This window comes from Protopterus annectens, chromosome 6.part0 (genome assembly GCF_019279795.1).
Source record: "Protopterus annectens isolate FY-2018-M chromosome 6.part0, PAN1.0, whole genome shotgun sequence".
Taxonomy (NCBI): domain Eukaryota; kingdom Metazoa; phylum Chordata; order Ceratodontiformes; family Protopteridae; genus Protopterus; species Protopterus annectens.
The window spans coordinates 1734389444-1734405956 of NC_056737.1; the positions used below are offsets into that span (position 1 = coordinate 1734389444).

The window sequence follows — 16513 nt, forward strand, 5'->3', positions numbered from 1 at the left end:
GAAGACAGCCTAAAAAAAATAAGTACTGCAGTACCTACCTATCTAGGTATCTATAGATTTTCAGAACGGAAAAACAGTCTATCTTAAGAAGACAGGCTGACAAGACCAACCAATCCACCAAGGCAACCATCTTTCTCACCAGGAGAGGGAAGGTGGGAGGGAATGTAAGAACAAAAATGCGAGATGAACAACTCACATGGAACGTTATGGTAAAGACATAACTTCTTTATGTGAAGTTGTTCTATCTCGCCGTTTTGTTCTTACACGTGGGTAGCGTCCCAAGCACACTAATCCTGGGTGGCTCAAGGGAGAACATTCCTGAGCACAGTGGAACCAAAGGAAGCCCTGTCCCTGGAGGCCCTGTCCACTTTGTAATGAGTGATAAACGTGTGAGGTTTGGACCAAGTAGCAGCTGCACAGATGCTATCCAAGGATAAATGAGCTGCATGAGCTAATGACATAGAAACAGCCCGGGTAGAGTGGGCTTTGACATTAGTTGGTAATGGCTGATTAGTGGAGGAATAAATGAATTTAATGCAATCAGAAAGTCACTTAGATAATGTGATTTTTGATACTGCAGAACCTTTCTTGTTCTCTGCGTAAGAGACAAAGAGTTGATCAGATTGTCTGAAGTCTTTCGTTTTGTGCAAGTAGAATCTCAATTGCCTATGAACATCAAGCTTGTGTAACATATATTCCAGTCTGTTGGTATGGTGTCTAAAAAAGGTTGGGAGCTCAATGGACTGATTTAAGTTAGTTTCTGAACAGACCTTGGGAAGAAAGGTAGGATTTGTCCTGAGGGACACCCTATCAGGGTGGAAGATCAAATATGTGGGCTTGGAAGATAAGGCTTGGAGTTCAGAGACCCTACGCGCAGATGTAATGGCTACCAGAAATATTGTTTTCCAAGACAGAACCTTCAAATCACAAGATGACGCGGGTTCGAAGGGGGCAAGCATCAATTGGGATAAAACAAGATACAAATTCCAGGGAGAGACAGGGTGTCTGATAGGTGGTCTGAGATGGTGGGTACCTTTCAAAAAGGCCTTACATAGTCTGTGGGACATGATGTTAGACCCGTTAAACCCTACATGAAAGTTGGAAATGGCAGCCAATTGAACCCTTATGGTGGCAGCTGCTGCGCCATAATAGAACAAGGAAGACAAGAATTCTAATATGGTATGAATAGGCGCAACATATGGGTCAACATCATGGTGAGAAGCCCAGTGAAAAAATCGTTTCCATTTGCTATTATATAGCTTCCTGGTTGACAGTTTATGAGAAGAAACTATAATAAGTTGGACCGCAGGAGACAAATCTTGAGACTTGGCTAATAAGGGAATTGGAGCAGCCAAGCTGTCAGTTTTAGGGAGATGAGGGAGGGATGAAGAACTCCCGATGAATGAGTCAGAAGGTCTGACACTGAGTCCAGAATCCATGGTTCTTCCACGCGATACTTCTGTAGGAAGGGGAACCAAATCTGACGAGGCCAAGACGTGGCTATCAGAATAACAGTCCTTCCCAGACTTTTGGCTTTCTGAATGAATTTGGGAATTGGCAGGAAAGCATACAGGAGGCCCGGGGGCCAATCGTGTACAAGCGCGTCCCTCGGGTTGCTCCCCGGTGGGGGATAAAGGGCAAAGTAGCTGCTGCATTTGGCATTCATCGGAGATGCAAACAGATCACAGCAAGGCTGGCCCCACCTGCGGAAAATCTTGTCTGCCACCTGTTGTTTGAGGGACCACTCGTGAGGCAATAGGATGGCCCTGCTCAATTTGTCCGCTATCACGTTGGATGACCCCGGGATGTGCGTTGCTATTAGAAAGCGTCTGGTGGATACAGCCCACTGCCAAATTCTTACGGCCTCTCGGCATAAGGGATACGATCTGGTTCCCCCTTGCTTGTTGATGTACCAGATTACTGACATGTTGTCCGTCTGAAATGCAATTGTCCCTGGAGGAAGACAGTCATGATAGCATTGCAACGCCAGGAACACCGCTCTCAGCTCCAGGACATTTATGTGCAAATGCGATTCCATGCTTGACCAAGTACCTTGGGCAGTCTTTCCCTGAAATAGCCCCCCCCCCACCCTATCAAGGAAGCATCCGTGGTCACTGTGGCTGCGGGTTGGGGAAGAACAAGGGGACGTCCGACTACTATCTGATCGCTGTTCAGCCACCAACTGAGATCCTTCTTGCAAAGATTTGTTAACAGAATATCGTGTGACATGGGCAGTTGTTGGTAAGACCATTGTGTGAAGAGTAACCACTGGAGTATCCGCATGTGCATGCGTCCCAACGGGACTGCTATTAGCATGGCTGCCATTGTGCCTAATAGCTTCAGCATCTGAAACACAGGAGCTTTGTTCTGGGTCAACAGACTGGACAATTGACTTCTTAGAGATAAGATTCTTGTTTGAGGCAACCTGATCCTTGAATCGATAGTGTCTAGCTCTGCTCCTATAAAGGTAATATGCTGCGAGGGCGATAACGCAGATTTTTCGAAGTTTAAGGTTATGCCCAACTGGGAACACAGGTTGATAGTGTAGTCTCTTGCCTGAATTAGTTGATGCCTGGAGGTGGCGGTAAGGAGCCAGTCATCCAGATATGGAAACACCCAGAATCCTAAACATCTCAGGTGAGCCGTGACCACTGCCATACATTTGGTGAACACTCTGGAGGCTGTGGTGATACCAGAGGGCAGAGCTCTGAATTGGTAATGACTGGCCCCCAGCCAGAAATGCAAGTGATCTCTGGATGATCTGGCCATTTTGATGTGGTAGTAAGCATCCTTGAGATCTATAGAGCACATTCAATCGTCCGTTTCTAGGAACGGCAGTATCGATTGAAGCGTGACCATCCGGAACTTTTCCTTCTTGACGAAGGTGTTGAGTTTGCTGAGGTCTAATATGGGCCTCCAGTCCCCTGTTTTCTTTGGAACTAAAAAGAACCTTGAGTAAGTTCCGGATCCTATCTGGTCCGCCGGGACTGGCTGGATGACTCTTTTTGTCTAGCAGGTTTTGAATCGCTATGGCTGCTAGGTTTCGCAGACTGGGTGGAACGTCTGAAATACTTGTACACATGGGAGGGCATTTTGAAAAGGGGATGTAGTAACCTCTCGAAATGATGCTTTTTACCCAAGAATCAGTTGTAATGTTTAGCCAGGCATTTGGGTATAAAGCCAATCGACCCCCGACCACCTCCAGAGAAGGACAGCCGGGCTTCCATTCAGGAACGCTGATAGGGTTTACCAGAGAACTGCTTCCTGTCACTCTGATTTTGCAGACCCCCTCTGCCGTTTGATCGGCGTCTTCCGTTTTTACCCCCTCCTCTGCCCCTAGAGGGGGTATCCGTAGGTGTGTTTTGGAAAGCTCCTTGTAGCTTTCGAAACCACATTTTTCCACTTCGTTGCCCTTTGGGGTACGGTCTAGTTGGAGTGGAAAAACAGACTCCTACAGCAGACAGAGTCTTTCCTTCTTGTTCACACCTAGTAAGCATCTCCTTAACTTTAGGTCCGAACAAGGTGGAACCATCGAATGGGGTATTGACGAAGGAAGACTTGAAGGCTTCCACAAAGGTGCAAAGGCGCATCCAGGGCTGTCTCCGAGGAGCTATTGCTGAACCTGCTGCCCTACTCGATCCATTGGCGGCATAAGAAATGAGCCGCATGGATGAGTTGACTATAGAATTGATGGTGTTAAGTTGTGCAGTCACTTTCTCAGAAACTGCATCAGCTGTATTACCTTGTAGAGTATCTCCCAGCTCTTTGAGGAGATCTCATTGAAGGCAGGTAAAATGGGTCAGGTAGTTGAGCGATCTCATGGAAAATGCCACAGAACTAAATATGCGTTTCCCATACCTGTCCATCGTCCTAGAATCCCTATTAGGAGGATGGACAGAAGAAGAGGTTTCCGACATCTCTTTCTTGGTGGCTGCCGCCACCACCATGGCATCAACCGGTACTCCCTTGGTAAGAAAGGCCTTATCAGCGGGGGAAGTAATGAACTTGTTGGGCCTCCGAGGGACCGGTTCCACTGAATCAAGGGAGTCCCACACCCTTCGAGCAGCCAGATCCATTAGTTCGTTGAAGGGAGGAGTAACCCAGGAGGTGGATGGTTGAGACCCAAAGGCCTTCAGGAGTACCGACTCGTCCTCAGTAAGGGCAAGGGACTGCCAATCACCCCTCTACCTTAAGATCTCCAATATGTCTGCAAATGAGACATCCTCTGAGGGGGATCGTGGGGACCCTTCTGATTCCTCCAAGTTGGTATCCGATGTCAGGGATTCCTGTGGGGAATCCAAGTGCCTCCTCTTGCACAGTCTCTTCCTAGGTACTTCATCAGTGGGAGCGTCCAGTGAAGTCCCTGTAGAGGAGGGGCCGCACAATGGGGATACATGAGGCTCTGGGTCTCGACGCTTGGTAGGGACCTGTGGGAAAGAGACAAAATGAGGCCCTTTAGGGGGAAGGGAAGAAAGATCCACGGCGGTAGTGGTCTTAGAAGACATGACCTTCCTCATGGCATCGAAGGCACCAGAATCCCGGTCCGAGAAGTCTGTCGGCTCCGAAGAGGCCGGCAGCCCTCCCCGAGCAGAGACCCTGCGCTGCAATCTAGGGGACGGAGTCGAACCCACCTGCGCCAAAACCCTGAGGGGAAGGGTCAGAACTGAAGTCTCAGTCCGACTCTCCACCCCGGCGCCAGCGAGGTAGTGCCGGCTCTGGGACTCCCCAGTCGGTACTGAGGAGATCAAGGTCGATGGAGCCGAGGGAGCTGGATTGAACCTCGGCTCCGAGGGCTCTACCAACATCGGTTCTGTCTGCCCTGGCTCCGAGAGTTTGATTGGCTTCGGAGGAGGAGGAGAAGAAAGTAGGGCTGGAATTTCAGGCTTCGAAGCCGAGTGGCTCGAAGCAGAAAGCATTTTGGTCAGGGCCAGGTTCTCTAGCAATCTTTTAACCACGCGGTCCAGGTCCACATCAGATAACCTTGAGGGATGGGTCGAAGGAGCCGAAGACGGCACCGATTGAAGAATCGGAGACTGAGGAGTCTCCAACACCAGATCCACAACTGGGCTCCGAGGTAAAGGATCGAGACACGGCTCCAAGGGCTGTGGAGCTGATGATCGAACCATACTAGAGGAGCTCGGAGCCGAGGACTTGGGCTCCGAGGACCCCTTGGACGACTTCGATCCCTTCGAAGCCTTGGAAGAAAGGTCGGTCTTGTCCAGCGCAGCCTGAAAATCAGGCTTCAGGAGTCCCCTATCCACCAGCTTCCTGCACCTTTCCAGAAGAACCCTGGTGCTAAAGGAGTGGCAGATAGAGCACACTTCCTGCAAATGAACAGATCCCAAACAGTACACACAGGTGGAGTGGTTGTCCATCACAGACATTTTTTGACCACACTCACACCTTTTGAAGGCAGACTTTTGCTTCTCAGACATTTTTTTGAAGAAGAGAGGAAAAAAGTATATAACTATATATGTATATAAAACTTCAGATCCCTGAACTCAAAAACTTTTAGTATTCATACAACAGTTATTAAACTATTTTTTATAAGTTTAACTCTCTACAGAAGAAGCTAAATTTTAACTAATCTAACTAATTTTAAACTAATTCCAACTACCACTAATAAAAGCACACACAAAGGAGCTGACAGAGCCCTGTCACACCCAAAGCTAAGAAAGGCCTAGACAAACAGCCAATAAGAAAACACTCCAAAGTATTCTAAACTACACTCTAAGTCTAACTAAACTCTATTTCTTTAATTACTATAACACTAGCTAACACTGTAATAGAAAAAAAAATTTTTTAAATATCTCTAAATATAGAAAAAATAACACTGGCCCGAGCTTGCTCCGACAAGTCTTGTAGATCCGTTGCAGTGGCAAACTAGATCTGGGGTTTATAGTAGAGCATCATGGGATATAAACTGGGTCTCGAGCTTCTCTGAGAGTTTGAGCTTGAAAAGCGGCCGACTCGGAGCCGAGGGATCGGCTCCGAACCCACGTGTAAAAACAAAATGGCGAGATAGAACAACTTCACATCAGATTTTTTTCCCCCACAAAATTCCTTTCATTCTCTAGAAGTTTTAAAGCCTGCAGTAAAATTTAAGCCAAAATAATAAATTATTCCTTATAAAAAACTCTCTAAGATAAATGTTTTACTTTAGTTTCTTTTTCCAGCAGAACAGGTCTCTTACCCTGGCTATGAAGGGATGCATTCCCCATTGAATTTCACTTGTCTGAAAAAGTGGCTCTTCCGTGCCCACTAAGGACACCTAAGTAGCTGCAGTGGACATGGCTAACCTGCAGTCCATTGTGGCAGAATGGACTACACCAACAGGATCCAGAGAAAAAGGTGAGTGATCTGAGGAACAAAAGGCCACTGCAAAGGATCCCACCAGTGGCTGAAGCACTAACTTAGCCTGCAGAATCAGAAAGGCCTCCTCAGGCTATTTCTTCCTGTTTGGGGCAGAGGGAACAGGGACCAAGGAGCCAGTAAGTAGGTCCATGTCCTAGCCAAAAATGAAGCATAAACCCTAATCAAAGCTGCCTAGAAGGCATCAGTGAGTAGGTAAGTTGCCACGAAGTCTAAACCAGCATTAAACACAAGCATCAAACACACTTACTTTTCTCTAAAAACACATAATCCCCTATAAAAAACATAAAATAGTTCAAAAGCAGAATGCTTTTACCACAAATTAGTGTCCTAAAAAAATAATAGTCAGCCACAGCTAAAAATACCTTGTCAGATGAGATATTTGCTGTAAAATAGGAAACACGATTAAAAATAATGGTCTTCCTTAACTCATTCAAGCCTATAGTGCCATTTTGTTTACCACCAGATCACACTCATAGCTCCTTATGGCATCCAGACTTTTTCGTGGGTCTGGTTTCTTTAACTAAGTGACTTACCGCAGCCGCGGTGGTGCAGCGGCTAGCGTTGTCGCCTCACAGCAAGAGGTTCTCCCATTTGATTCTCGGCTGAAGTGCCGTCTGTGTGAAGTCTGCATATCCTCCCCGCGGTCGAGTGACATTTAAAGACATGCAGGTAGGTGCGTGCATGAATGGGTGTGCCTTCTTTGAAGGTTGGGCGTCGGGCTGGCAACTCGACACCGTAAAAAATCCACTGCCAATCATTAGCAGACTGGAGTTCCGCTGTGGTGACCCCTAACTGGGAAAAGCCAAAAGACATTACTTAGAAAGTGTGAGGAGCTAGTAACAAAATGACACTATGATTGTGAAGCTAGGATGTTTTGCAGCACAGAAATGAATCACTGTGTATCACATATATATTCATATTTATGATCATATTTTCATATTTGACAGCTGTACATGATATTGAGGGATATGATGTGATATGCCATGGTGGGAGACAAGAAAATCCATTGCCGGTATCCTTTTATATCACACTATACCTGAGATAGTGCTAATTGTGTCTTAGTAATTATAAAAATATATATTTCCATATCTAATTAATACTTCAAAAAACAAGTGACTTCCAAACTGTCGCATGACATCATGTGAAACCTTACACATTGTTGAAGAAAACTATCTCTGAAATTTGCACAGCAATTTGCACATCTTGAGTGATACCTAGTTTTATTTATATTTATAATTGTACAGTTATACACTTTTCATGTTTCTGTAATATCTCAACAAAAATGCACTTTAATAGGAATTTCTTGTTGTCATATGAAATCTTATGTCTGGTTAACAAAAATGTTCTAAAATATATATTTAGGTTGTACAGTTCCCAAGATATGACAATTTGTGAAAATATAGCAAACAGTATAATTTCTGAGTTGTGTGCATTATAATATATTACAGTATCTATGGAAATACTAAGAATGAATTGACTATTATCACTGTAAAGAATATTTTTTACTGATAACATTGCTATTTGTACAGTTGTAATACTTTTTATTGTTCACAAAACATTTACATTTGTTATTATTATGCTTTTTAATTTTATTTTTCAGAACATGGTCTGGTATGCAAGACATGTATAGGCTGCTAGAGGTGTGACATTCTACACCACTTAAGTGTTAATGAGTTGAAGAAACCTGGCACAATTCTTTTACAAAACAGACAATAAATATAAAATATGTATGGAAGTGTTCCCCAAAGGAGACTTATCTGCCCAGATATGGAAACAGTAGCCAACAGTCGATCTTCTGGAGTGCATTCATGGGTGGCATGCAAGTACTGCATTATTCTGGAGCCCAGTCTGCAGTTTCTTTACACAGGAGCTCAAGCTAACAGCTGCGTGGGCACATGTGTGGGGAAGCCAAAGGCTTTTGAAGACTGTCTGGTTGTTATATCCTTAACAGGCTATAACTCATATAGCTAAGGCTACTGCAGCAGTGATTTATGATGAACATCTGTAAAGATTATTCAGCAATATCACAGTCTGTACAGATTGACCTCCCTAATGATGCCTGCTGCTTACATTCAAAGTAAACTGAGAAACAGGGAGTCTAACTAGAAAAAATATGTTTCATATGCCAAATAATTTCCTTTGAGATCATTTACCTGCAAGAAATAATAAATTTTAAACAGAAGCATGTTTTTGCCCCCTCCCCTTTTCAAATGCCAAAAAGCAAATTGAGAAGGACGTCCTGACAATGCATTTTATCACACTGCATCATACTGTACTATAACATGCTATGTTATACTGTGTTAATAGTGTGGGAAGAAATAGCCAGGGAATTGTTATGGCTAGGCTTGCATGGGCCCTAGGGCTGATAGCATAGTACCAACCTATGAACCTATAATATAATAAAACTACTAGGAGTCATAATAGACCATAATCTAAAATTTGACCTGCATATCACCCAGGATGTCAAGAAAACTCACTATAAATTGGGCTTCCTCTACCAAAACAAATCCTACTTCACAGACTCCTCAAGAAATACCTTAGCATCATCCTACCTTCTCCCCTTCCTTCTCTATGCATCACCTATTAACCAACACTCAAGCCACCCTACAAAATAAATTAGAGGCATGCTTTAACAAAATAGCCAGATTTGCAGTTAATGCATCCTATGGTACGCGCTACTGCTTAACACTAAAGAAGCTCAACTGGCTAGAACTACCTAATCACCTTACATTCACTAAACTTCAAATTGCTCACAAAATAATACACACACACACACACCACACATACATATGCCTTTCTCTACAAAACATTCTGAAGCATGACAGCTGTGCATCTAGCTTTAAGCACAGCTTAAAACAGCATCTAAACTCCTTCTAGCTCTATTCTTGTTCACACCCTGGCTAACTTTCTCTCTCTTTCATATCTCTAGACTATCACTAACCCCTAACTCTCCAGCTCTCCTATCTTTTCCTGTAAGCAATGTAAATAAATCCTTTCTGCATTTATAACTATATACTGTTTTCATCACTCCTATGCAAATGAAATTTGTATATTGCTGTATATGTAAACTAAACCAGTTTATTACTGTATAACACTACTACTGAAATCAAATTGTATTAACCTCTATCTTGATTGTATTACCCACTGCATGATTCTAAAAGCCCATTTCTAGTGTTAGGAAACTGAAATTCTTTTTTCTCTGTACATTTTTTTGCATTTTTTGTAACTTTAATGGTGCTTTTCTCCACAGGCCTCCACTGAAAATGGGCCTGAGTGCCCAGTCAAACCATCCCAATAAATAAGAGGCAATGAATGAATGAATGAATAAATAAATAAAGATATATCTCTGCACTGAGAAATATATTTATTCTAGAGGTTATTTTTCCCACCTACAGTTTATTTTTTCCCTCCTAGAAGCTGTCAAGGCCTGTAGTTGTCTAGAAAAAAAATAAAACCACAGTCATTGTTATACATAGACTTGGAATACATAAAAATAAAATAACACAAAGCAATTGCAAACACAAACCTACTGAAAATGTTACAGATGCAAAACATAATGTAAAATACTTTTAGATAAATAATATCAACACGTGCACACTAAATCAGAAAAAAGCTTACATTCATGGTCTCGTGGAAGTCTGAATTTCTTTAGCAATATCCTAATAAGAAAAGAATCAACATACATTATTATTTATTTATTATAAGGAGCTACCTATAATAAAAAGTGCAAACTTCATTCAGTGACTGATTTGTTTGAAAACTTAACCAGTAAATGCATACTGAGATAAGGCTTTTTTCAGTCCAAAATATGAGAAAAGGAAACTGCATAAAGAAAAGCAACAAAAACTAATAATGCACAACTAGGCAATATCTAAAACAGTTGCTATAAGCAAGTTGATACCAGAAAAAGTAAATAAAACAGAACGAAACATGACAATGCAATGATAGCTAGCAAAATAGCCAAGTTCAAAATGAGACACAACAAGGACTTTTGGTAGGGGCAGCCATGTGCTAGTACCCTGTCAGATTATCAAACGTCCAGAAATGTGAACGTTTTCAATGGAGATCGCTATATAGCACGGATCAGGAAATTTACCGTTTTCCTCACTGTAGTGTGATCTCAAAGTTGGTATATTTAATTAGCAGGGGGTGTGGGTGGTGCAGGGGGTGCTTGCCCCCTGCACAAACGTTAAAAAAGACAGTTTTTGTTTTTTATTTATTTTTTTAATGTTCAAACTTCCAAAAATTAAATCATATGGGGTCTCAGCCATATGACTCTTTAATTTCCGGACGTTCAATAATCTGATAGGGATCCGCTAGTATACATTGTTGCTGTCTCAGGGACCCAAAATCAGAAGTAAATTTATACTGATGGTCACAGCAGTTAAGGATCAATGGAACCATCCTGAATGCCTAAAGACAAAGCAAGGAAGAATCAAAATTTGCACAGCGTCCCTTAGGGAACGTCTATTGCTTCAGATGAGCCTGCACTTACCCCCTTCAATAAGCTACCATAACTGCACCTAAAGGAGATGGAAGGGATACATAAAAGACTGATGCTCTGATGTCAGAATTGCAGAACATAAATGTTTCATTACTGGAGTGTATGGCTATATCATAAATTTAAAGACATGGAATCTGTTTTATCAGACCAATTAAACTAAATCATAGTCCAAACTTCTGTGTTCTCAGTGCTGATGCAGAAATGAAAACCACAGAAACTAGGCTGAAATACATGGAAACAAAGTCAATTGATTTAGAGGACAGCAGCAGGTAGAAGAGTATTCGCCTCATGAGTTTCCTTAAAAAGGTGAGGCAAATGGCTGTGCTTCTTTTTTGAAGGGCAATGCTCTGGATTCCACAGCACGAGCTACTATTTAAAATTGCCAAAAAAAGCTTTCCTGCTCCCTAACCAGGTCACAAAATTCCCTAGACCAATTCTCATTTGTTTTGCACATTTTACTTAAAAAAAAAATCTGCTTTTTGGTCTCCAGGCAAAAGTATATTCTGTTACTGAGGTACGAGTTTGAGCAAATAATGACGATGTGACAGAAATCACAGTGTGTAAAGCAGTGTACCGGTCTGAAATAAACATCTGTAGGAGAAAGAGATGGAAATGCCATCTTCTTTATCCCACTTCTTGATGGCCCACACATATCTCATTCTCCTAGGAAGGCTATTTAGAGACCACATGATTCTTCGTCCGAAGATCCCATAGTGGCAGCAGAAATTTCATAGAATATATCTAATAGTGTTGTAACTTATGGGACAACTATATGAAAACAGATAGAACTCCTCTTTTACTTTAAAGACATCTAAAATGAAGACAGAATAAGCCATAGCACTTAATTTCCAATGAAACGGGATCCCCCATCCTGACTCATAAAACTTATTTAAATATACTGTAAAGGAGATGCCAGTTTAAATTTAATTGTTAAGTAATGATAAGTAGCTCCATATGCAGTTTCCAGTTGTTTGCTAAGAGGGAAAAATGAGTTACAACTCACTTTTTTTTTCAATTTCTAAAAAGGCGGGATTGTTTTCCTCTAACCTGCATAGAGCATCACTTTGGGGGTAAACTTGAACTTATGTTAGCTGCCCTGCCAAAAGCTAGCTGTCTTCTCCATAGGAGCAATCCTACTGTATACTTAAACAGTTCAATTTGCTTCATCTTGTTTATATTTATTTGTTTGATGTTTATTAGTAACATTAATATTATACTATATCCTGTGTGCATAATAATATTTATAGAAAAGAATGCAGTAGTTCTACATGAAGATTTGGGGCAGAACTCACTTGTGATACAATACTACGGGAAATCATTATAGTTAATTATAAACCATTAACTTGGAATGTGAATGGCCTACCGAATGCATTAAAAAAGATCAAGATTCCATGTTTATTTCAAGCACATTCAGCCACATTTTGTATTACTTCAGGAGACTCATTTAGACTCACAGGAGCACCTTAAGCTGGAAGGTTATATATTCAGTGATAGTGTTTTTCTCTCATCATATCCAGGAGAAGAGGGGTAAGCTCCTTTGATAAATAAGGTCATATCATTTCATACAATAGAAGAACTTGTTGATGAGGAAGGAAGATTTATTATGATTAAGGGTAGACTGGAGAGTGAAATGGGTGAAATTTCAAGATGGGATGATAGTTTGGGCAATAGACTGGAATATTATTTGCAATATTAATGAGAAACATTCAAGACCACATTGGGCCAGTGTTCTAGTGGTAGGTAAGACATTATACAAATTTTTGTCAACTATAAGTATGGTGGATGTACATTCCCATCTGAATCTCTTCACCAGTTTATATACAAACTTTTCTTATAGATAATGACTCTTTCTCTAGAATCGACAAAATCCTTAACACTACGGAACATGTTTATTTGATCAGTAGGTTAGATACAATTACTAAGTTGCTCCATTGCTCCTGGCTTTCGCTGTCAATGGTGAACCTTATGACAGCTGTTGGAAATTGAACTTGTTTTATTGCAAAGGAACAGCATTTGACAGCAAGTTTCAGAGCTGGGTGTCAGACTGGATATGGTTGCAGGAGGACATCAGTACTCCCTTTTTCAGCAATGGAGCATATTTAAAGTACAGTTAAGATGTTATATCATGACACATATTAGAATTGCAGTTAACCACACAGTCATTATGTTGACATCATTACAGAAACCCCTCCTTGAGGAGCAAAGGTACTACCTTAGAGAGTAAAATGATGAAAGTCTCAGGCTTATGTCAAATCAGAGGATTAGACCATAAAATAAATCATGCAAGAACAGAATTCTGGTTGAAATACTTTGATAACTCTCTAGGAAGTCACAGATTTCTTGCATTCTGGCTCTATGAGAAGACTCTATATAGGCTGGTTATGGAATTAAAGTGCCCTCAAACTGGGAAAATAATTTCCACCACTGTAGGGATTTTGTTGGATATTTTTCACTTCTTTATAAAGAAGTCTTTTGATCCAAAATTTCAAGGGGGGAAAGCCCAAGATTTTTGAGTTACAATTCCACTGCCTGCACTAAACACACTGGTAAGCCCAACTTCACAATAAGTAAAACTGGCCTTTTACAGGCTCAGAACAGGTAAAGCTACCCACCTGAATGGTCTCCCCACAGAAGTCTATACATGGAGTGGAGAAACATTCTTTAGGAATTTTACAAAACTGGCTAATTCAGTACATATACAAAGTAAACTATCTCCCCTTCATTGCACCAAGCCACTATTTATGTTATTTTGAAATCTAATAAACACCCTCAACAGCAAACTCTTATTTCAGTTTTAAACCATGATTATAAATTGATTGTGTCAATCATAGCTGGTAAGGTGACAAGAGATTTGCCGTAGATTAATAATTTTGACCAAACTGGTTTTGTTTTGGACTGAGCAACTTTTGATAATTAAATATTTTTTTAATAATAGAATATGCTGACAGGCAGAATACTCTGTTGTTGATCACCAGTCTAGATGCCTAAAGGGCTTTCAACAGGATCAGTTGGAATTTTCTTTTTTTTCTGCTGTGATGCATGGTCTTCTTCCTTATACCTGTAGAAATGTTACAAAATTATACTTAGGTTCTGTTGTGAAGATTAAAGTCACAGCTTGTCTCCTTCCTTCCTCTAGGAGCTATCTAGAGACAATAAATAAGGCTGCTCATTCTCCCTACTACTATTTGCAGTATTGTTGGAACCAAATGCAATCAAAATTAGACAGCTCAAAACTGAAGGGTAATAAGTAGGCTGGATCACAGCATAAACTTTCTCTATATGCAGATGGCTTTCTCGTGTACATGAAAACCCACAAATTAATTTTCCAGGAGTATTTAATCTATTACATTATTTTGGACAGCTATCCAGTTTTAAAATCAATACACATACAACTGAGGAAGTCAAGATTCATTACTCTCCATCACCATGACATCTTGAATAATACCCATTCCTGGATAGGAATATATCTCTATACAATATCTGGAATTCCTTCTAGCTTTATTGATTCTGGACTCAAAATAAGCAAAAAAAATCGAGTTTTGCTGTTTAAAATTAAAAAACTTATTTCAATGTTGGAAATTAAGTGATGCGGATATGCCTCAGAGAATGTAGGTAACGATATGGTTTATTCTTCCACTACTTCAATTGCTACAAGATTGTTAGCTCAAGTAACAAGTCAGATCTTAAACTTTGTCAGGACAGGATCTAAGCACAGTGCGTCCAAAAGAATTCCTTCTCCTTCCTGATTCCCTTGGAGGACTTGGTTTCACAGATTTTGGGAAATATATAAAGGCAGCACACTGTAAATACTTTTTTATGCCAACAACAGAAGCTTATAACTCTACTTGGACAGTACTATCCCTTTCATCAAGTAAGGGGCACCTGTGCCTTCTCTGATACTGTGAAGAAGGAACAAACTGACAGCCAAGCAGGGTAATCCATAACTGTGCTAGAAGTTATCAAGTCCTTTATACACACTCTAGTAGAAATGATCTGAGGGACTGGAAGAGAGCTCTTAGCTCAATTTGCTATTCCCTATCCTTTTCTTTTCTTTCCTTAAGTGAAACATATATAATCAAAGAGTGTCAGGGCTTACGATATTGGGGGTATTTTCTTATGGAGGGATCCTCATTCCATGGTAGATATTTGCTCAGAGATATGGAATAGTGAGCTTGGCTGAGAATTTATAAAGAGCCTTATCTCAAGAAGTTCAAAAGCTGCACATTCAAGAACCCTATTCAGAATATCCCACCATTATTGTAATGGATTATGGAAAACAAATATTTACATCACCCTAAGAGTAGGGCCATTGAGAAGTGGAGAAGCATACCTACGGCAGAAAGCATCTTCCCATCCTTCTCACATCTGGCTAGTGTGTCTTTAACCTTGGGCCCAAACAGGGAGGATCTGTCAAATAGAGCTTTGACGAAAGAAAATTTAAATGGCTCCACAAAGTCACACGAGCACATCAGGCATGTCTCCTGATGACTACGCCTGAACCTGCTGCTCTTGTCATCCCTTCAGCTGCATGAGCAATTAGTCTCATGGACGAATTGGAAATCGATTTAAGGGTGGCGAGCTGAGAGGTAACCTTATCTCAGCCACTTTCAGCTCCTGCTCCTGCGAGAGTGTCTGAAAGCTCTTAGATTAGATCTCTCTCCAACTTAGTGAAGTCTGCCATTTAATTCATGGATCTGACAGCAAAGGTCGATGAAATGTATACATGCTTCCCAAACCTATCCATAGTCCTAGACTCCTTGTTAGAAGGATGGATAGTAGGACTTTCTTCCAAAAGTTCCTTTTTGATGGCTGCCGCTATCACCATGGCATCTACAGGAATACCCTTTGCCCAATGTTGCTCATCCTTAGGGGGCAGACAGAATCTGGTCAGGTCTTTCTGGAATTGGTTCGATGGTGTCAGAAATTTTCCAGGCCCACTGTCAATTAGATTAATAAGCTTGTTAGCAAGCGGAGAGATCCAAAAGGTAGAGGGTTGGGCATGAAAAGCCTCTTGATATACTGATTCCTCTGAGGAAGGTTGGAAGAAAGTTTAGCCACCCCTCTGTTTCAGGATTTCTAGGATGTCCCTGAAGAAAACATCATCATGAGATGACCTAGGGGAACCTTTCCCCTTCATCGAAATCAGTATCCCCTATGAAAGACTCCTCCGGGAAGTTAAAGTGCTTCCTCTTGCACTTTTTCTTCACAGGTACCTCTTCAATGGGTTGCTCCGAAAAGGTATCCAAAGAAGAAATCACCAGGGTGGATCGCTCCTGAGGTTTTTGTGCCCTCTGTCCCAGGGATGAAGCTAGAGGAAGCTTGGGCTGAGGGGACTGACAAGATATTTGGTCCAACAGGGATGGCAAGGACTGTGAGTCCACAATGGATAAGGCCTTCTACATGATTCGAAAGGCAGGCCCATTGTAGAGGAATGGGAGCTCAGAACCAAACTAGACTCCTTTGGAACCATGGTCCCACCCCACACCGAGGAAGCCACCTCCGAAGCAGAAGCCAAGGTTGAGCTTATAAATGCTGAGGCACCGAGGAGCATGGAAGACTCCGAAGGGATCTAAGTCAAACTTTTCCCCTCAGAACCAGCAATGAAGCCTCAACCCCAGGAGTTCTCTGGTTCTG

At 41.6% G+C, this 16513-nt stretch overlaps 1 protein-coding gene across 1 annotated transcript in view; it reads right to left on the reverse strand.

Annotated features, from left to right (window-relative positions):
* The window catches only part of ZSWIM2 (zinc finger SWIM-type containing 2), a 1244853-nt gene that overhangs the window by 865106 nt on the left and 363234 nt on the right, over positions 1-16513 (reverse strand). Inside the window, exon 3 of the mRNA XM_044075126.1 lies at positions 9994-10034. Within this exon, the coding sequence (XP_043931061.1) occupies positions 9994-10034 (41 nt within the window). The remainder of the gene's footprint in view (positions 1-9993; positions 10035-16513) is intronic.